Source organism: Ambystoma mexicanum, chromosome 3p (genome assembly GCF_040938575.1).
Source record: "Ambystoma mexicanum isolate Mex_15411 chromosome 3p, UKY_AmexF1_1, whole genome shotgun sequence".
NCBI classification, from domain to species: domain Eukaryota; kingdom Metazoa; phylum Chordata; class Amphibia; order Caudata; family Ambystomatidae; genus Ambystoma; species Ambystoma mexicanum.
The window spans coordinates 254253274-254274619 of record NC_090925.1 but is presented as its reverse complement, the minus strand read 5'-3'; the positions used below and the strand labels follow the sequence as shown (position 1 = coordinate 254274619).

At 45.0% G+C, this 21346-nt stretch overlaps 1 protein-coding gene across 2 annotated transcripts in view; it reads left to right on the top strand.

Annotated features, from left to right (window-relative positions):
- The window catches only part of LAMA5 (laminin subunit alpha 5), a 670647-nt gene that overhangs the window by 162208 nt on the left and 487093 nt on the right, over positions 1-21346 (top strand). For both annotated transcript variants that reach the window (XM_069650738.1, XM_069650737.1), the window contains exons 4-6: positions 689-807; positions 1838-2008; positions 14095-14192. In XM_069650738.1, coding sequence (XP_069506839.1) covers positions 689-807; positions 1838-2008; positions 14095-14192 — 388 coding nt within the window. The remainder of the gene's footprint in view (positions 1-688; positions 808-1837; positions 2009-14094; positions 14193-21346) is intronic.

Below are 21346 nucleotides of genomic sequence, written 5' to 3'. Positions count from 1 at the left end.
GAAGCGTGCAGCCTGTCTGGGATGGTGTGAAGCGTGCAGCCTGTCTGGGGTGGTGTGAAGCGTGCAGCCTGTCTGGGGTGGTGTGACGCGTGCAGCCTGTCTGGGGTGGTGTGAAGCGTGCAGCCTGTCTCGGGTGGTGTGAAGCGTGCAGCCTGTCTCGGGTGGTGTGAAGCGTGCAGCCTGTCTCGGGTGGTGTGAAGCGTGCAGCCTGTCTCGGGTGGTGTGACGCGTGCAGCCTGTCTCTGTGACCCTGTCTCAGGAGGCGTGTAGCCTGCCTAGGGTGGTTGGAAATACACATTCATGAACAGTGAGACCCACTCCCTAGGTAGCTCATTCAGAGGGAGCAATACTGCATGTAAAATAATCTTTGGAGATTTGTAAGATTTACTGTTTGTGTAAAAAGCAATCTGTCCTGATGCTGTGTTGGATACGCCCATGCCACCAGTGCCATACTGTATATCATGGCAGAGGGCCAGATGGTTGAAGGCAGCACAGAGATCTAGTAGGATTGTTCCCTGATAAGTAGCCTGTCCACATCCTTTGTGTCCCCGCCCACCTCCGTCCCTCAGGATTCATTAACTTTCCTCCCCGCTACCTTTGAGCCTACTTGGACCGATGGACACAGGGGGTCTTCCCGTGATGCATTGGACCCAGTTCATTAACTCTTCTGTTTTTCTCCTTTTGGCAGCCTCTAAGAGGGATTGTATCGAGAGGTTTGGTCTGCAAACGGTGGAGCGCATTACCAAGGATGATGATGCCTTCTGCACCACAGAGTACTCCCGGATTGTGCCTTTGGAGAACGGAGAGGTGAGAACTTTTATTTGCACCCCAGCATGACCTCTTGGCAGGGATCACATCTCCATGTCCTCGCAGGACCACTTCCCTTCACACCAGAGCATGACATGGTGGGGCCAATAACGTTGGGTTTATGAAATCAGTGCGCTGTAATCAGGTGGCAAAGCCTGTACCCCATGTACTTCAGAGTTTTCTGGGGCAGATATTCCCAAAACCATGATGCCTAATAAGAGGGAGCTTTTGGCACCTCCCAATCTTGAATCATTCCAAGTAAAGCACGGCCCCAGCCATAACCTCTGCAGCTGCTTTTCTACGGGGTCTCTCTCCCTAGCCCGAGTGGTTCAGGCCAGCATTTGAGGAATACCGCATCCAGCAGGCACAGTATTTCTTTGTGAGTAGGTCACCCTTCATGGATTTGGGTCACCCTTCTGCGGGGGCCACACAACCTTTTTTTTCCCTCCTCCCTTTTTATTCTATCTACTTCTGAAACTAGCCAACTTAGGGTATGGAAGATGCGAGTATTATATGCACAACTTTTCATAATTGGTTAATACAACTCTGATCACAGTAGTACACAGAAGGGGTGGAATTGCCTTGGCAATTTGTAGAAAGTGGCAACTGTTTACAGAGACGGCATGATGAAGTTCTTCATGCGTGCCTGACCATTCCTTTACTGTAGGTTTTGAGGGTCATGTATGGTGTACCACCCGAGACCAAATGGAAGGGGTGTGCTACTGCCACATAGCCCTCTTAAATTCCAGATTACCACAATTTCCCTGTGTGATCAATCTAATCCTTGATCAGTAGCTTGTTTTAAGCATGCAATTGGGTGCTGCGCCTCATCCTTAAAACCTACCAGCATGACCTGAACTGTTCCCCCTTTGGTTTCCGGAAAATGTGTATGTGCTTGTCCTCACCTTTGCCACACTAGACACTGTTTGCTTCTACTCTTGTATCTGCTTGTATGAGTTGTAATCGCGTAACTGTCTTCTATTGATGGGTCAGCGGTTGTTCATGCTGTTTTTCATCTTCAAATTGGCAGATTGTGGTCTCTCTGGTTAATGGGCGTCCTGGAGCCGCAAACTTTTCATACTCTCCTCTTCTGCGAAACTTTACCAAAGCCACCAACATCCGGCTGCGCTTCATGCGGACAAATACCCTACTGGGCCATCTGATGGGCAAGGCACTGAGGGACCCCACGGTGACTCGGCGGGTGAGTAACGTCACCAGTTCTTCTGTGTAAATATTTAATGTCAAGACCTTTACAAGGTCCTACTTACCCACTTAACTAGGAATCGGGCAAACAATTAAGCCCCGCTTCTCTTGCCCTTCTGGCACTTAAGAATTTTCCTGTTTTCTGCCTGTAGTAGAAAAACCTGTACAAAAGAAGTACAATTATGTTGGGTTTTAAAATAAAATGGTATGCCTTTAAATTGTTTATCCGTTTTTAAATTGCGTAATTGCCATCAGAGTATGGAACATACTGCATTCTGCGTCCATTGCCACGAGGCCATGCGTATATGGCTCTTTTGGGGCGATTTCTCCATCCTTCTGCCATGGTCCCTTTCCGTCAGTGTGGTTCCCTGCTCTACCCTTTTTACACAGCCTATTCCTGGCTCTATCACCTGGCAGTTGGCTTGCCATTCCGAGATTATATACCCAAAATATGCAGCAGGCACCTAAACAAAAAAAAAGGCCAGCTGACCATTCTAGCGCCCACATTTCAAGCGTTTCCCGAGCACTTCTCTGGACCATCCACCCAATACTAATTAGTGCCTCTTTAACGGTACCAGAAAACAGCAACACTCGAAAATGCAATTACCAAAGTTTTATTTTCATTTTTTGTTTTTCTAACTCGGCATTGTGTCAGATTGATCGCCTACCATTGCACACGTACCCCTACTTATATAGTCCTATGGCCGCTACCGCAACCCCATCTAATCTTCCCAATTGACTTTCTCTGTGTTGCCCTGTCTTCTTCCTCCTTCTCGCCACCTCTACTGTTTGCCCTGTTTCCCTTTCTTCTGCCTCCACAGATAAGGGTGTGACTTGCTGCCTTTTTCCTCAGACCAGGTACCTGCAGAGTAGGAGCTGGTGACTGGAGCAGTGTAAAGGCAACAGGACCTCTGCAACAATTCCTAAGGAGCTGGTTTCTCAATGTGAAGTTGCATTGATCAAGGATTTGGCCTTTTTGGCCAATGGCAACGTTTTAAAAGGCTTTTACATTTTTTTATTGTTAGATTATTTGCAAAAATGGCTACCGGCGCCCAAAAATGCAAAATGCTAGTGTGGGCCAGTTTTTTTGGGGTCACAGTGGGCCAGGTTGATACTTCACCATGCAGCTGGTAGTTTTGACCAGTGTTACTGAATGAATATTCTTTAAAATACACAATTTTGCATCACGTTTTATCAGAAACCTCCCTCTTGGGTACCACTTAAAAGTCTTGATGCAAAAGGAATGAATTGCCATTTGCAAATATGGGACACTTTTTCATTGGTGCCCGAGACCATGTTATGCTCCAGTCCGACCCTGCCCGAGTGCTGCATACTCTACCAGTAGAAGAAAAAAGACCTTCCTGAAACATATACAAAATGTGCTTTAATGGATGTTCCAAAATATGAATACATTCAAGGATGAATAGCTCCAACAGAATATTCAAAGTCATTTATTAAGTATTGTAAAATAGTAAAGGAAACCGAGAAAACGTGAAACGAATGCATTTCGGATGTCTGGGCTGAATCAACATACAAAAAAACCCAGAAAAATAGAAACAATAAAAGACACCAAAAAAAAAGTAATTCATCATGAAATACACAAACCACATAAAACATCTAGCATTTAACATGTACTTCGCTCCACTTTGCTCCTCTGCCACCAACTCTTTGAGTGTGAAGTGTTTTGCCCAACAGAGGGCAGGGGGTCCCTCACTTTCCTCTGCGGCTCCCTCCTTTGGAATAATCTCCCCCTCTCCCTGCGCCTGGAGCAGGATCGTCTCAAATTCTGGAAGCTTCTTAAGATGTTCCTCTTTTCTTCCTCCCCTCCTTCTCTCGTCTGCTATTCCCACAGTTGCTGAATCGGTGTCCTTGGCCCTTATGCATCCTCCGGGCCTTGGCCTCCCGCACCAATATGTCTTGTGTTTTTTGACACCCTGCCTACGTGAATACATATAGCTGTGTGACAATTTGGCAAGGACTCAATAGCACCCGGGAGGTTGCTAGTATACAACCTTTATGTGGAGAAGGCGGGTAGCTGGTGGTGGAATTGCTTTGTGAGACATATGTCGATTTCCTCAAACACCCCAGCCCCCTGACAAAAAGAGGAAGAATTTAGTATGTTGCTCGGTCAATCTATAGATCAATGTATCCTCTACACATTGTAGCCGGTGCTCCAAACATACTTGCTTCCCCTCTTGCTAAACATAGGTATAGAATCATCGCAATAATACCCAGACCAATACCCTAAGTAAGAAGAAATGTAAACCACAAACTTGCCTATTCAAGTTCCAATAATCTATAGTAGGGGATTATTTACAGAAACCTGCATTGGACAGGTCAGCGGATCCGCAACTGCAGATGGACTACATCTGCTTCTGGAGCTGGGTCTACCAAAGGCCCGGCGGACAGAGAATAGAGACCCAATAAAAGAAGACCAGAGTATGCAAGAAATAAGCGTCATTAATTAAAATGTGCTATATACGTACAGGCTCATAGATGTACCGAAGTAGCAATGGCAGGGGTTATACACTCTGTGCTCCAGCCGAGAGACGGCGCACGGTGTAAAAGAATCCTTTAAAGCATGTAATGTATCCATTAGCACGGACGCACTGCGTGATGTGATGACGTCATGACAAATAATTATTTTAACTATTTCCGCAAGCAGTGGTGCCCACCCAATCGCCTATAGTTGGTTCTATTATTAGAGCGCCAGGAGACTGCCCCTGGGTGGTAGCGGTGTGCGGTACAAATCAACATCACCTTATTTAACACGTCCTCGAATGATCTAGCTTTGAAAATAAGCATTGTTTAATGAAAATCCACCAATATGAAAAAGGAATAGTAGGAAATCCAAATAATTCCTTGAAGGAGTTGAGAGCCACGCCCTGTGGCTGTGGCTATTCATGCTACCCGTCACTGCCTGCTCATCTGTGTGAGGAGCTCATCTGGAAGGTGTAGGGGGTGACGCATCCTTCCTCCATCTGCTGGTAGGATCTCCCATTAAGTTGCTTCAGGATCTATGCTTGACTTGTATTCTTTCAAGTACAGTGGGCAGGAAGAGCAGATCCACACTTTATAAACTGACACAGTTCATAGATAATGGTAATGTCGGGGCGAAACTTTGAGCCTAGCCAAAGAATGTCCCAGATGCTGCAGTCCAAATGCCAATTTGATGCATGTTATGGGATTGTCCAAGATTGACTGAATTCAGTGCAGAGGTTTGCCACGCATTGGGGGAAATACTGAGCCGACAATTGCAGCTCACGGCAAAAGACTGCCTGCTAGGTGACATGGGGGAAAATGTCTATAGTACAACAACGTTTCTTCATCTGGGTCTGCTCCTCGCCAAGAGTGACGTCCTAATACGATGGACCTGGAAGGATGAAACGAAGCTGACGAATTTGCTGAATGATGTGATATGGACTCATATGGCGCCTAGTAGCTGCCATCCTAATTTGCAACCCAGAGTGCCCCCTTACCTTACAAAGTCTGCATATTCTACGTCTTCTCTTACAGGGTTGGGTTATTGGTGTTTTTTGTTAGTTTGGATTTTTCTTTGAATTAAACGCCCATGGGTTGTAGATCTTTGGTTGGACGTTCTTTTATTTTGGTTCCCCTGTCCATTGCTTTTTGGAATCGTCTTTGCTAGCTCACATCAACCTTGAAGAGTTTAGCCTGCCCTCGGCCCACGCTGCCACAAGAGACCGAGGTATACCTGCCAGACTGGCGGTTTCATCTTTGATTGGCATCACGGATGGTTGAGTAGTAGTGGCACTGAGTAGGAGCTTTTTACATATCACATCCCTGTACTCCTGCAGAGCAGTAGTCCTTTCGTCACATATAATATATCAGTAACATGTTTTCATTTTTGTGTTTGTTCCGATGGATTTCTTTTACTGGGTGGATTCAACTTTGGTCATTTCGAAGCTGCCAGATGAGTAAAATGGGAAGCAAAGCAAATATATTGTGAAGCAATAAGTAGTAAGTGGGATGAAGAGAGAAGGTTCTGGAGAGATGCAGCACAAGCGCATTCAATAAAGCAGTAAAAACCCAAAAGAATTGTCAGAACCAGCAGGCACAGTCTACCGGAGAAAGAGCATAGCTGAAAAAAAAGAACCTGGTATTTCTCATTTTGGCCACTGCACTGCCATTTCACTGACCGTGGGCTCTGGAGCAAGGTAGAGGTCCGACCCACGTGGCAACCCAGGGAGGTAAGCTGGGAGAAGCAAGGACCTGTGAGGGAGTCGTTGTCTGTGTGGTCCAAATTCCTTACCACTTTCCTCCTCTGGGCGAAACGCTCTCCTTGCAGAGGGGCTTTAACATTCGAGACTTCCATTGTTTGCAGCGCTGTAACCTCTTGAGTTCTGCTCAATTCTCTTGGGACCCCTCGCAGCATTTCTGGGTTATTATCCCACGGTAGAGCCTGAAATGACAGCCTTTGTTCAGCAATTGGTCTCAGCCCTGGATGCCTTTCAAAAACAATCACCAGTGCAACCGCTAATTCTCAGGTCAAGTGCAGAGCTGAGAGAAAGCTGATGTCAATACACATTAAACTAGACACCAAACATTGGAAGAACCCGGTCTGTAGCAAAATAGGAATAACTGGAACCTAGAAGGGACAGTGACATAACCTTGATTCCAAGCACAACCTTCAGTCGGCAATGCTGCATGAAGCACCCATGCGGGGCTGCCTAAGCACCGACAGAAGGACCACAAGGTGATGATAAAACCCACTAGAGGTGTGACCTACAGGCGTTGGCTGAAGCACCCAATATGTTCTTCAATAAGTTCAACAGAAAAACTAAACACACTGGAACTAAGCAAAACTTTGTAAAGTTAAACATGCCAGATCTCAACTAAGACGAAGCTTGGTAACCGGGCTAGCATAGAGCGCAAGGGCTGGTTGGCACTTCACATATGATATACAATATTTATACTGCACGATAACCACCGAACATGTTTTAGGGAACCTGGACTTGTCCGAAAGGTGGCATATTGTGACCCGCCAGTGTGTGCCAGACTTTAGTCTGTAGAATGATTAATATATAAATGTACGAAGTGCAGTAATGATGTGTTCAACCAAAAGTAGACCATATACATTGAATGCTAACTCGAGGTTCTCTAGGCATTAACAGATGAACTAAAACATTCTAATACTAAATGTGAAGGAAGAAACCTTTTCCCAATTGGTCGCTCTAGTAGGTTTATACAATTTGCTGAGCCTGAATTCTGTTTTAGAGATGCATGAAGCGTTGTGGCCTCTTCTAGGCATCAGCTGTATTTGTCTGACTGGTTGCTACTTTGGAGGAATTCTGAAAGACAGTGACGGGTGGAGTGTACTCCGATTGGTGGAGTCTGGTTTTAAGGCAGATATTCATTTTTTGGGGTTCTGATGTGGCATTTATGTGACCCAGCCCCCACCCCCCAGCTTTTTGTTTTTCTCCCTTTTGGTTGCATTTTAGGATTTGTGGCTTATTTTGGGGTTAAGGACTTCTACTGAAGCCCCCTGCAACACTTCATGTTGGCCCTGGGTTGACAACCACCATACATTGGTTTTGTGGAGCAGGACAGTGGCAGATGTGTTTTAGTTTTGGCTTAATCGAGTATCCAGGGATTTCACTGCATTACTAGCCCAATAATCTACCTTTTTGGTAGACATTGGGGTACTGTTGGATTGTTTAAGCTCTACTCTACGCCATTTTGTGTTTTGGCCTGTCCTTTGTTTGGGGAAACCATGAGGCAGGGCTATAAAATGGTCGTTGTGCACAAATGGGCTCACTCTGATCCCAGCTCTGCACCCTCTGTAGGGGTTTGCACTGGTTTATACTGGTCTCTATCCCTAGATAAGCCATACACTTACTTTGTCGGTGGACCTGGGTGTTTGGTGGTTTTTATGGTTGGACTGATTGGCTGGTCAGCAAAACCTTTTTGTGCGTGTCCTTGTGTGTGAGATTGGAGGGCTGGCTTTAGGCCAGCCTATGATAACGTGTGTGTGTGTATATAGAAAGGAGACCCTAACCATCCTCATTTCTGATACGATTTTAGTAGGTTTTCTTACCTGCTGCTAGAGGATTTGTACAAAAACGGTGCTACTACATTCAATGTCCAGTTTTGGCCATAATGGTTTGGTCCTGTGTCCTTTACCTTGGCTCTGGTTTTCATTTTTGGCTGCGGACGACTTGCCTGGTTTGTCCTTCGCCCTTCGCATGTCCTACACACTGGATGGGCTGGAAGTCCTGTGTTGGCTTCTTTTGCAGCCATTTTCCAGGCGACTCTTGAAATGCCATCCTGGTTGCGTACCAAAAGGTAAAATGCTGCTGCCTTCCAGAAGGGTGGTGGGACACCTCTACTCCACATTTGGGCCATGCTGGTTCTCCTCTCCAGTTGTTGTGATCATGGGTTTGTTTTCTGCTGGTTTGTTTTCTGCTGGATGTCTGCCCAGTCTTGCCCTCCGAGTTGTCTGGATCCACCTGATTGGGTTCCTCCACCATCCTGCTGGATTCTCTCCCATTGCTTTCACCTCTGGTCACCCTCCTGGGAAGGCCGATTCTTCTTTTGCGTCATGCTTGGTCTGGGGTTCAAGTCCTGGGGGGACCGGAGTCTGTCATTCTACCTGCAACAGATAATCTTTACTCACTGGGTTGTTATGCTGTTCCTGAGCCATGTTCTCTGCAACCAGCCTAATGAGTATGAACATTGTAGAGGAGGGGCCAAGCACCCCTACTCCACCTACCCTGCCTATATTCCTGAGAAGTATGAACCAAAGTATGTGACATATACTACACCAGTCAGAAGGCAAGAAGAAGAGCAACGACTCTGTGCAGTACCCATAAGAATAACTATACCTAAGAGATATGGGAAGTTAAGTATCCATTAAGGAAACCATACCTACATCCAAGACAACATGATGGCCATTTAAATGTGATTCCTGATGAAATAAAGAAATTGAATGACCAGGATGAATGGTGACGTCATATGAAACTTAATCGATTCCATATGTAGAAGATAACAAGACCAAAGAGACAGACGATTATGAAGAATGAAGAAGTACTAAGGATAAGTGACATTTTGAGATCAAGATAAAGAGATTTATGCCATAAGCATGATGAAGATACTTAAACGTGTACAGATGGAATGAAACGCAAGCAGCAAAGCAATCATGAAGCTAGCCAAATACTTCTAGTAAATGGATCGCGACAAGCGCCAACATATACATATATACCTCAAAGATACATATGGATTGAATAAAAAATGAAGGTTCCACTACGTATATATAGCAGTCTTGAACAACGAGGAAGGCCTCAAATTCCGTGTCGCAGTAACAAAAACAATTAAACCAAATATATTTCAGCTAAGGAGTTGGATGTGCCAAGGTCTTATCAGAACTAAAATTGGCTGACATTAGACACAATTAACATGAAAGAACAGAAGCTCCTGTTCAAGAAGGTTCAAGTGAAACAGACGTCAGAAGACTATTGAGGAATATAATCAAATACACAAAAAAGGCTCAAATTGTGGTGTCCAGACACATGATGGAAGAAAATTCGATGCATGAGGAGATCACACCTACGCACAGAAGCCAGACAGTACCCATACTAATTTAAAAAATGATCCCAGAGAACAGTACAGACTCGAGGCCAACTTCAAACACTGATTGACACTGAAACATTGATGGAAATTAAGGAAATGTACTTTTTAACTGGTGGGAAGCTGGTATCGAGACAAGCTCACCCGCACCTGGTTGTTCAGTCTGCATGGTGCTCACGTAGGTGGAAAGTTGACGGGGGTTAGAAGCCAACCAACTGTAGAGGACCACGCATTTGGGGAATGGGGTCCCATATTTGTGTAGCCAATGGGACGTCGTACATTTAGTAATGTTCATAGTGGCCATTTTGAAGGCAGGGATTTTTTGTCCCACCTATTGTTGAATATCCATTTCGCCATTACTCTATACAGATATTACACCTATGCTTAATAGTCCACTTGGAGCTAATCCCGCTTCCCGATGGGTTTTAGAAGTTTGCCACGTAGGATGATGTTGGTAATGACGCAAGTCTACACGTCAGGTCTACACGTCAGTAGTGACACATTTGGTGTATAAAAATATTGTTTTTTCTTAAATGAGTGAGTATCGAGCGATTGCTGATGTTCGTTGTACTCCGTGTTTTACTTATTAAACAGGCAAACTTTTTGCCAAGCTCTTTGTGTCATCTGAATTATTGATGTTTAAAATCTGCATCCCCATCCATCTCAAGGGTATTGCTACTCATTTTAAAGGGCTGGAAGTCTCCAGTTCAACATTGTGACCCAGAGTTTGAGGGTCATACTTCAAACTTACTTTGGGGGACCCTGTGCTCCAGTGTTTCTGCAGTTCCCATTCTACCGTGATTTGCCATTGGTTATCGTTGGCCCGAATCCTGCTTATCTGCCTTCTTTCTCGGGCTTCTAGGTCTTGGAACTGGAACTCTGTGAGGAACTCCTCTGCTGTCTTGTGGGGTTGTTTGCGATCTTCTCTGCACCTGTGGGGTAAAACAGACTTACTTGACTTTTTTCCCATAACTGCATCTGTGCCTACAGACTTTGTCCTGTTAATTCCTCCGGGCAATTTTTCATACCCTTCAAACCCCTGAAAATTGGTACTTGCCAGTACGTGGACGTGCTTCTTGGGTGGGGAGGCCCCTTGGATCTCTGTAGTTTTAGGCCTAAGAACTGGATTTTTAGCTTGTACCATTGATTTAAAAATTCTGCATTACACCCCTGTCTATGGAAATGTGTTGCTACTGGATCTAATTATTGGCTACTTTTGTATCACAGAATCTCTAGGAGACGAACAAGACCTTCGGGTCTGGCACTATAAGATTGATCTAATTCTAACTTTTGGTGGCCCTCTATACTTTGTTCACTACATTCGGACCAATTTTCTTCCCTCTTTAATGCATAGTGTACATTGGTAACATTAATGCTGCTAGTGGATGGGAATGTATTGTGACATTTTCTGTCTTGATTGACTTTTTTTTTTCGAGACCAGCTAACTTTTCTCCCTGCCCCATAGCCTTTTGTTTTGTGCCTACCACCAGGTTGGGGACAACACATTTAGCTTGAGAGAGAAGTGTCTGGTGTATCCTATTACTGTTGTAATGGAATCTGTCTGGGACAAGCTGACTTTCTAATCCAGTGGCTTCAACCACTCCAAAATGCCACCGCACGATTAGTTATCGGCACCACTTATTTGGTCCATTCTCATGATCTCCACGCCCAGCTTCACTGGCTCCCAGTTAGCAGTCGCATCAAATTTAAAGTGCAGGGTATCTTCAAGAAAAACGGACTCCTTATGCCCCCGTTAGACTACTTCGCTCCGATTCACAGAAGTTGTTGGTAGTTCTCAGATTTTAGAGAGCTGGAGCGGAGGGTTGGGAGGGCGGGGGGCAGAGCTTTTTCTTGTCTTGCTCCCTCGATGTGCAACTCCCTCACATGCCAGCTCCACGAAATTGTGGATCATCTTGGATTTCGAAAAGCTTTGAATCTTGTTCTGAGCTTATTTTTTTTTTTTTTTTTTTTTTTTTCTTTGGTCTGTTCTTCTGCCGCCTGGTCTCTCTCCTTCTTTAGTGCCTAGATGTGCTCAGGACATAAATTGCGAATAGAACTTATTTGAACTTGTAGATCGTTTTGTGACCTTTTTCTAAGGGTATATCTTTTCTGTCTGGTGCTTTCTCTAGGGCTAACTATTGGGACTTACTGTACTTCACTCCCAGCCTCCCTTCTCCCTAGAGTTAAGCCCTACTGCTCTGCCATAGCTGCCGCTTCTATTGGAAAGCCGGTCAGTCTTGCATTAAGGTTTGATGGCTTTACATCTCTCGCCGGATCCCATCATAAGACTTTATTTTGAAAGTCATAATTTCAGTCATGCACTTTTGATTAAATCGACCAGTTGGTATATTGGGGTGGGTGGACAGTATGGGGAGACCTAGTCCCCTCACCTGCCCCCCCCCACCCCGCACCAAAAACCATGTGTTGGATTCTTGTCGATCAAAATAAAGACTTTCTTGAAAGTCTTAAACACGTAAAACCCCCTCACCAAAGGGCTGTGAAAAAATCTCCATAACACCAGGTCGCTCAGGAAAAGGGAGGTGGTCCATGTTCTGTCCAGGGCCCCTGGGAAGCGGCAATGGCAGTGCTTCAGTTTCCCGGGCCTATGAAAACTTCTAAAACGGAACCATAAACCGGATTTAGGTTCTTGAATGCAGTCTTTTAAGCCTGTAATGCGAACAGGCAACGAAGAGGCTTTTCATACCACATGGTAACCTTTTAGGGTCGGTAATGACAGTAGGTGTCAATGGGCTTCTACTACCTGTCTCTGCCCAAACAATCATAACACAAAGTAGACAGTAGTTATTTAGTAAAAATAATTTATACCTGGATCTAAATCCCTATTGGTAGGTCGCTGGCCCTATGTGTGAATATCTCATGCACCAGTAGTGTGGCACAACCATCCCTAGTTAGCGATGGTGTGCCGCCTACAAGAGGTGTAGAGATTCTTGCCTTCAACTCTCTCACTGCTTTCCTCAATCTAGAAAGATTAGGTGCACATTTCATGGAGGTTGGATTGCTTTAGTACCGCCCCCAGTCTATGCGTCTTATAGTTAAGAAATGTTTCTGGCCGAATAGTCAGAAAATGATTTAAAAAATATTTTTATCAATCATTATGTTCAACTTGTACTGTTAGATAAGGTTAAAATACAATTTATAGAATTGAAGGGCTGATGACCACAACTCCGAGACCCAACATATGCTTGAGGAGAGGGCTCAATTAGATTCACACATCATTGTATTTTAACCTTATCTAACAGTACAAGTTGAACATACTGATTGATAAAAATCTTTTTTTAAATCATTTTCTGACCATTCGGCTAACTAGGGATGGTTGTGCCACACTACCGGTGCATAAGATATTCACACATGGTGCCAGTGAGCTACCAATAGGGATTTAGCTCCAGGTATAAATTATTTTTACTAAATAACTACTGTCTACTTTGTGTTATAAAACCTTTTAGGGTCACCACTGATTGCTCGGTGCTACCACCTCCTGACCCAAATTTCAAACCATAACTGTAAAACATGACAAACTGAGCAGAGTAATCAGTTTTCCAGCTCTGTGGGAAGTCCTAGAAAGAGTCTGTCCAAGAAAACAAGATGAACACCCCCGACGCCTGCAGCCAACGGGATCACATGTATTGGCTTTCTGTTGCAGGGAAGTACCAACTCTCATTACTCGTTTCCCGCTTCCAGTGCAGATTTCTATCGCGTTTGTAATATGACCCACTCTCATGATTGGCAGTAATGTCCTCGCCCCACTGAGCTGCATCTGTCAAAGACCGGTATTCAGTCAACCAGCTATGGCTTCGGCTGGACTGCAGAATTTCCACTGGTGGTTAGAATGTGTTTGTTTTATGGTGTGTCTTTTGTACTGTGCGCAGACCCGCTGCCTTAAAGTGCTGAACCTTGCCCGAGTAGAGGCGAATTGTGACCCCTGTCCCGGTTGGCAGCAAGCCAGAGCATGGTCTGTGAGTTGAAAAGGAACCTCCTAGGAACTCTTGAGTACACCGAAGGCCACTACGCAGCCACAACATGACTTATTATAATACTACCACCACACTAGTGATTGCCTCCATGAATGTTCTGCTGGCCAATAGGGGCAACTCTCGTCCCTTCTCTTAATTACATCTTCTCATCAAAACACTAAAAACTATGCACACATCCCAACGATCATTATCACTCAACCATGTTTTATTTTCCCCACATGTTCTGCCTCCTCCCCCGCTGACAAAAATCCGGGTTCTCATTTGAATGAAGCCTGAAATGCTGCCAGGGGGAGGTCAAGCAAGGGTCCCAAAATGGGATATTTTATGATGACACAAGTGGCCGTTCTTTAGAGAACGGAGTGGTCTACTCTGTGAGGAAAAGGCGCGTCCTCTCTCAAAGGTTGTCGACTCGTGTATGGTAGGAATTCTCTGAAAGCACTTGCGAACTTGCAGCTCCTGGAGTTTGATGAACGGGTCCATAATATGCGTTCTCCTTTCTTCTTAGTATTACTACAGCATCAAGGACATCAGCATTGGAGGGCGCTGTGTCTGCAACGGCCATGCGGAGGCGTGTGACGCCCGGGACCCTAGCAACCCCTACAGGTGAGATGGCTGCATGCTGCGTTTGTGCTGAAGAATGGGCCGAGATCTAGCCTGGCATCAGGCAGTCCTCTATCATGCATTAGAGCCACAACTTCATTTTGAATCCTGTGGCCACATGGTACTGTAAATCAGGTTCTGACCATGCTGCGTCAGTCACCTGGTACTATTCGATCAGCGAAATGAACACACATAGGGGGGGTCCCCCAAATGAACCATTCTGCAACTAATTTACTGGCCCAGTCTTAACTCATACTGGGTCCCATTCTATAAGCTATTTAAATCACCACACAGAATGTTACACACAGTAAAAAGTATTTGTCATTTTATATTAAAATAGTTATAATTTATTACATAGGCCATTGGTCCTCCAGGAATTTTTTTTGTGGATCAATTTGCAACATACAGAGATCAAATTTATGATTAGCTCCAGCACAAAAGAGATCCATTTTCTGGACCTCAGAATATATGTGAGGGATGGCAACCTAGAATGTTCACTTTTTAGAAAACCGACGGATAGAAACACATTACTTCACTTCTCGAGTTTCCATCCGAGGGGAGTGAAAGAGAATCTTCCGTATGGCCAATTTTTGCGATTGCGCAGAAATTGTACGTCAATTACTGAGTATGCCACCCACGCGGATAACCTTAAAACACGCCTGGTGGCAAGGGGTTACCCAAGCAAATTGGTCTCTAAGGCGGCAAAAAGAGCAAGATTTACCCCTAGGGAATGTCTTCTTACTCCGAAAGTACACACCACGGTAGAAAAACTGGTCTGTGTCCTGCCCTATACCACGCATACTTATGCAGTTAAGAAACTGATTAAGAAATGTTGGCCTTTGGTTAAGTTGGAATTGACCGATGAACCAATGCCACTATTTTCAATGACCAGACAGAAACATTTGAGGGATCTGTTTGTGCATTTGAAATCTCAGGTATCGAGAAACAGAACCACGGGTTGGGATTTACGCCCGTTGGTAGTACACTTCCCTTGTGGAGGTTGTTCAGTTTGTAAGTATACCAAGAAAATCGGGGAGTTTCAAGTGAGACAGAAAATGGGACATTTGTGCCATGACCAATTGTAAGACCCCTAATGCCATATATTGTATCCAGTGTCCTTTTGGCCTCAAGTATGTTGGCCAGACCTCGCGACCAATTCATATACGGATTGTGGAACACAGATTCCGTATTAGGTGCAAAAACATCAATGCACCGTTAGTATCTCACTACATGGAATATGGTCACTCCCCTGAGGACCTTTACTGGTGGATCTTGGAAGCTCTCCCCAGGAAAAAGATCTTGCCATGTAGTCTCAACCTGGCGGAGGCTAGGTGGATACATCGGCTAGATACTATCGAACAGGGTTTAAATGAAAGTAACCCTCAACGTTGGTGACTTTCCCCTGTTTTCCATCTTAGGCCCCTTATGATTTAATTGTGTCTCTTTATTGCATATACTTTGTGGCGCTAGGGCGCCGTCCCTTTTCCGTTTCTGGTTTTGGGGTTTTCCGTTCTCTTTGCTTGTCTCCCCTTTACTTCGTTCCCATTTTTGGGTAAGCTTTTCGCTTAGGGAGTCTCCTTTGGGAGGTTTTTTGACTGTTGGTTTCTTATTACGGATTCCCCCTTCTTTTATTCCTTTATAGAATGCCTATTAGTTACTGGTTGCCATCTTTTTAGCAGTACGAGGCATTGGGCTACAACTAGTATAACTAGATACTTCATTATTACTTTTTTGTATCCAGGAGTGGCCCATCTTGGGTTTACTGAGTTTCTCGAGTGGGCTAGCAGTTGCCCTTATGAGACTCTGGTAGTCCCAGTAGATTAGTCTATTTGTGGCTGTCAGCGCTACTTTTTAGTCCTATTTTCTATTCTATGAATGGGTGGCCGATTATGAGGTTTTTTCCTAGGCAGTTTTGAGTCCTTTCTTTGTTTCTCCCCATTACATGACGGCGCGCATACACCGTTTTTGTAGTGGTCTGCGCGGATGATGTGAGTGTAGACGTGGTGGGTACCACTCGGAAGGTTTCTCTGCTTCGGCGCCATATCCGAGGTCTGTAGGAGGCACGTTCAGGTAGGTGCCTTGATCACACGATGTGAGCTGTCACAGTCCGAATCTGTTGTACGTGATACGCGGTGGCTATTTTGAGTTACTGCATCTCGCGCCTTCTGTGGACACGCTTTTACTTTGCTCGATATTTATTTTGAGCCGAGTAGTGTCGGCAACAGGTCCTGTGTCGGGCTTCTTTGTGCTGTTTGGATCTTTGATCCTTTACGTTTACTTATATGGCCATGCTGTTCTGTTTCTTCCCTTTTCCAGCTTGGGAATGATGACTTGATGACAATTTACTTCATAATCGTCCTGAACACCTACATTTGGCGATACCGGCCATAGACGAACGCGACCGTCATTAGAGGGACATTTATTTATAATATGTCCAGCCCTACCATTAAGGTGAGCAACTATGTGGACCCTTGCATGTCAAGGGGAAGGCAGATAGTGTTTTCTATGTGGCCATCTCTTTGGTTAAGGGTTTCAACGTACGTTGGTCTTCTTCTTTTTTGTCTCCACACATGCAGGCCTGGAGGTTTTATTTTTTATTTATTTATTTATTTCTTCCTTCTTGCCTTTACCGTGGCAGCGAAAATATTTTTGGGGCATTGTTCTACCCCTTAAAATAAGTATGGGGCTGACATAGTCCCCCATACATATGGTCTCGGGCACTGCGGATTACATAGTCTTGGGCTCGGTCTCTGGGGCTCCCAGCTTGCTGGCACTTGGGCACAGCATTACCGCACATAACCATTTGGGGGCATAATAATAATTCTTTTATTTTATTTCCCCTCTTTCCTTTGCTCGCGTTTCATTTCGCGGCCCCTTGCCCGGTCTCGGGTTCGGGTCGTGTGAATGATACGTGCAGGTGGAGGGTTTTTTCAAGCAGGTGTCACCACTCTGGCTAGGTGTGGGTTCCCACTTACACACAGTAGTTTGGTGTTTTGTTGGTGGAGGAATTTATCTCTCTACGTCTTTATACATTACTTTTCCAGCAGCTAATTTTTGGTTGCTGTGTCTTTTTTTAATATGCTTTCATATGGCAGTAAATGTATTATTTATCACATCCACAGAGCTCCATTTCCCTTGGGGTCCTGATGAAGGCAGTATAATTGATGTCCTGCCGAAACGTCCCCTGCATTACTCTGTGCCATCGAGTTATGCTATATGGTTCAACAACGCCACCATGGACGTAGACCTGGGATGTGTTTTTTCGGTCATGAATAATCCATTTTAGAATATGAAATAGGTGACACCGATTTATTGAAGATAACTGTGACCTATTAGCCAGATAGGGCCAGGAAGATAGTGGTTGTGCCCGCCTTTCTCCTCATAATAGAATTTTTTCTGTGTCACCTTAGGTTTTATGATTCACTCATAAAATGATATTGGATGTATGCATACATTTTCCATATTGACAAATGCATTTATGTGGTTTGTTTTACTCTGTAAACATAGGACCAATGGCCTATGTAATAAATTATAACTATTTTAATATAAAATGACAAATACTTTTTACTGTGTGTAACATTCTGTGTGGTGATTTAAATAGCCTATAGAATGGGACCCAGTATGAGTTGAGACTGGGCCAGTAAATTAGTTGCAGAATGGTTCATTTGGGGGACCCCCCTGTGTGTTCATTTCGTTACTCATTTGTCCCCTTTATGCCTTTGAGTATCTATCCCTTGTGTGACACTATTCGATCAGCGAGCACCTCCTGTCGCACGAGAATACTGTTCTAGAGCCCCAGCAGTGATGTCAACACTCTGCAACACTTGCCCACTTTTCCTGCGATAGGGACTCTGTGGTGATGAATGTATCTTTTTGCAAACATTGGGGTAGAAATAAGAAATACGTGCTTTTACTGTGGAAAGGGTGCATTTCCTGAAGTGCAATTCTACATTTCTATGTAAATGGGATGAAAAGACATGGGCTATGATAGCTCACATTTCAAAAGCACTTTTTAGCCTAATATCACAGGAAAGTATGGGTTGCAGGACAAAAGGTGGCTACCACGCGAGCAGAGTAGCCATATTCCCCACTCCAAAAAGTCACGTTTTGGTGGCATTTAAAAAAAATCTACAACCATGACTGGGAAAGTGATGAGTGCTTACTCTAATTCTAATGTAAAAGCAAAGTATTTCCCTTTTTTAATATGCATCTTGTGGGCTAGGTATAGACTTCTGTGGCATATTATTAAAATTAATCTGACAGACCACTATATAAAGTTAATCATTTTAATTATGACTTAAGTGCGATGGGGCTGAATTCAAATGATTTTCTCTGGTTTTGAGTTTCCACTTGAGCTCTTTATGGAGTCACCCTGGGAGCCTTCACTTCAATGTCCAGCATGCAGTATTTCTCTGGTCATTCACTTGCTCATGGGCTCTAGGAATGTTGCCTGCAAGAGTTCCTCTTGTTACTCAGTGGCGTTGAGCACCAGGCCTTCAGGCTCCAAACTGAAATCTTTATCTGCTAATGCTTTCTTCTCATTATTCGTTGTTGGTCTGTGTGCCTCAGACCCCTACTCTAGGCGGCCGCCTGCCCATCCCCCGTTTGTATCCCTCTGATAGGCCCCTATCCTTGCTTTGGGTGTTCCACCTTCTCCTCCACATCTCCAGGCAAACTCCTGGTGCTTCATCTCTGCACTGGCTAGGTCATGCGCACACTTGACTTTTGCTCCGCCTGTCCCACTCACCTCCCCATAACCTATTCCTGGCCTCATCCCCCTTCGTGCACATTCTTGAAAGAACTCGACCACTTCAGCAGCTGGTGGCTTTCCTGTGCCCACGGAACAGATCCTCTCCGCTAGCCCTCAACTTGCCCCTCTCCTCCGGTGCCTCTTCCTTTGTCCTCACTGCTGGCTAAGACTGTGCGTCATCGTCCAGTGTCACCCAACTGGAACACTCTGCTTGTTGGCTACAGGCTTCACTTTGCCTCTTCTCCAAATCGGCATCTGCAGGATCTCCCCTCACCCACGCTTATGCATGTCTCTCCCTGCTTCTCTGTCTCTTGCGGGTCTCACGTGACAGACTTCTGCAGTCTCCGGGCTTGACAGGGGGCAGAAGCCACTTCACCGTACTGCATTGTCCTTTTTAGTTTTGGCTAGTAGGTGGTGATATAAGCGCTGTCTTTAAGCTGAAACTATTGTCGTGTAGAGTGATGGGATGTGAGAAGGAACGCCGCAATCTGTGGGTGTTTTGGCTTTTTAGCCACCCATTGAGCAGCCATAATCATTCTACTTTGGTTACCATCCATTACCTGTCCCTCACCCACCCAAAACACCCATCTTGGAATCTTCGTGCTAGTCCTATGTCCTAAACTGGCCTTCCGAAAGGGCTTAGCAGTTTGACTAGAATATAAAAACAAACATGGAAATAAATGGCTGCGGTCAGTGACTTTGACAAACTTTTCCGAGATCGCTAACTGTGGACCATGCCTATGGCTGCCTGGTTTTCATTTGCTGATCATTAACATAGACTGGGGACTCCACTGAACCTTTTCAGCCAAGTAAGCCATCAAACTCTCCATGGATCCAATGCTCTCGGTCCTAATTGATTGGCGAGAAATCTGCGTGTTTGCGCTTCATTACTCTTTATTTCTTGTTGTGCCTCATGCTTTTGGGTCATTTGTTGAATGTGTCAATCTCGGCACATCCTGTCGCTGGATCTTGTTGTGTGCCTTTGGTTCTCTGACTGCCTGTCTCTTCAGATCCGGCTTCTGCGTCTTGTTTTATGCCTTGAGTTCTCTGTTCGTTGACTGTGTCGGTCTCGGTACATCCTGGGGCTGGGTCTTATTTAAAGCCTTCCGTTCTCCATTTGTTGATTGCACCAGGGTTGCACATACTGTTGCTCGGTCTTGTCTTGTGCTTTGGGTTCTCCATTAGTTGATTGTGCTCGTCGCTCTGCACCCTTTTGTTCTGTTTTTGTTTTATGTCTTGGGTTCGGTTTTCGTTGATTTTGAGGGAGTGGCTGAAGTCCTCTTGATGTTGGGCTTGTCTATAATGAGGAACAAGCGCATTCACCATTTCTGGGTGGCTTGTCTCATGTACTTTTCCGGGCCCTAGTCACATCTGCCTTGTTTATAGATAGCCAGTTAAATTGAAGCCAGCTGCAGGAAGGCTCTATCCACACACGTTGATGATGGCCTGAGGGATTTCCTCTGAAACAGTTGTTTGGGTTGCAACAGATCAGAATGGTCCTTGGTCGATGAAAGAAGTTTGCAAATGGTCAGACATGTTGTCTCGTGAGCGGATGCATTATACAACATGCAGGGTAAGACATAGTAGGCATTGTCCACTGTACGTAAACTAGACCTTACTTGGTGAAGGTCCTGTTAGGTTGCTGTAAGTTTTTTAATTTTCTGTGTTAAAATTGCATCAGGAAAGTGAGGATTAACATGCGCAGTGTCTGTTCTGTTGATTACTTCTGTAGAGCTTTATGCTGCGGTCAGTCTGTCCCTCTCAAAGTGCTGAAACGAGCAGTGGTAGTGGCAGCTGGGGGAAGGTGAAAGCATGCTATGGTGGCTGCTTGTATATATGGTCATATTGCGGTTAGGCGATCCAAGGACCCTGATCCAAGAAGGTTAGGCTATCCAAGGACCCTGATCCAAGAAGACCAGAGCGTTACATGGAGGCACTTAACCTGCTACAAGGAGGTGTTTTCCAATCCTGAAGAGCAGCACAAAGCTGCATTGGAAGATTCTTCAGGGACCAGAGATCGCCGCTTGGTAAAGAGAGGGCAGCAGAAGCCATCCTGCCCTACTCTCCCATTAGAGGTACAGCCCCTTCCCAGCCCTTTCTCATCAAGGGGAACAGTCTTGGGGCACATGGGGCAACTACATGAACATGAGGAACCTCCTATGCATGGGAATGACTTCGGCATCCATTATGCGGCACTTTTCATGTACAACAGATACAATTTCTGAATTCTCCTACGCACGCTATACTCTGTGGAATTCAGAAAGTCACTGGCAAAAATAGAAACAATGCATCAGGCCTACACTACCACATGGCTAGTTCTTGTGAGAAGTACACAAGTTGAGAGTCGGACAAAAAACTGATGGGCACCCCCAGTCGCCCCCACCTGCCATATGAAAGTCATGCAAAA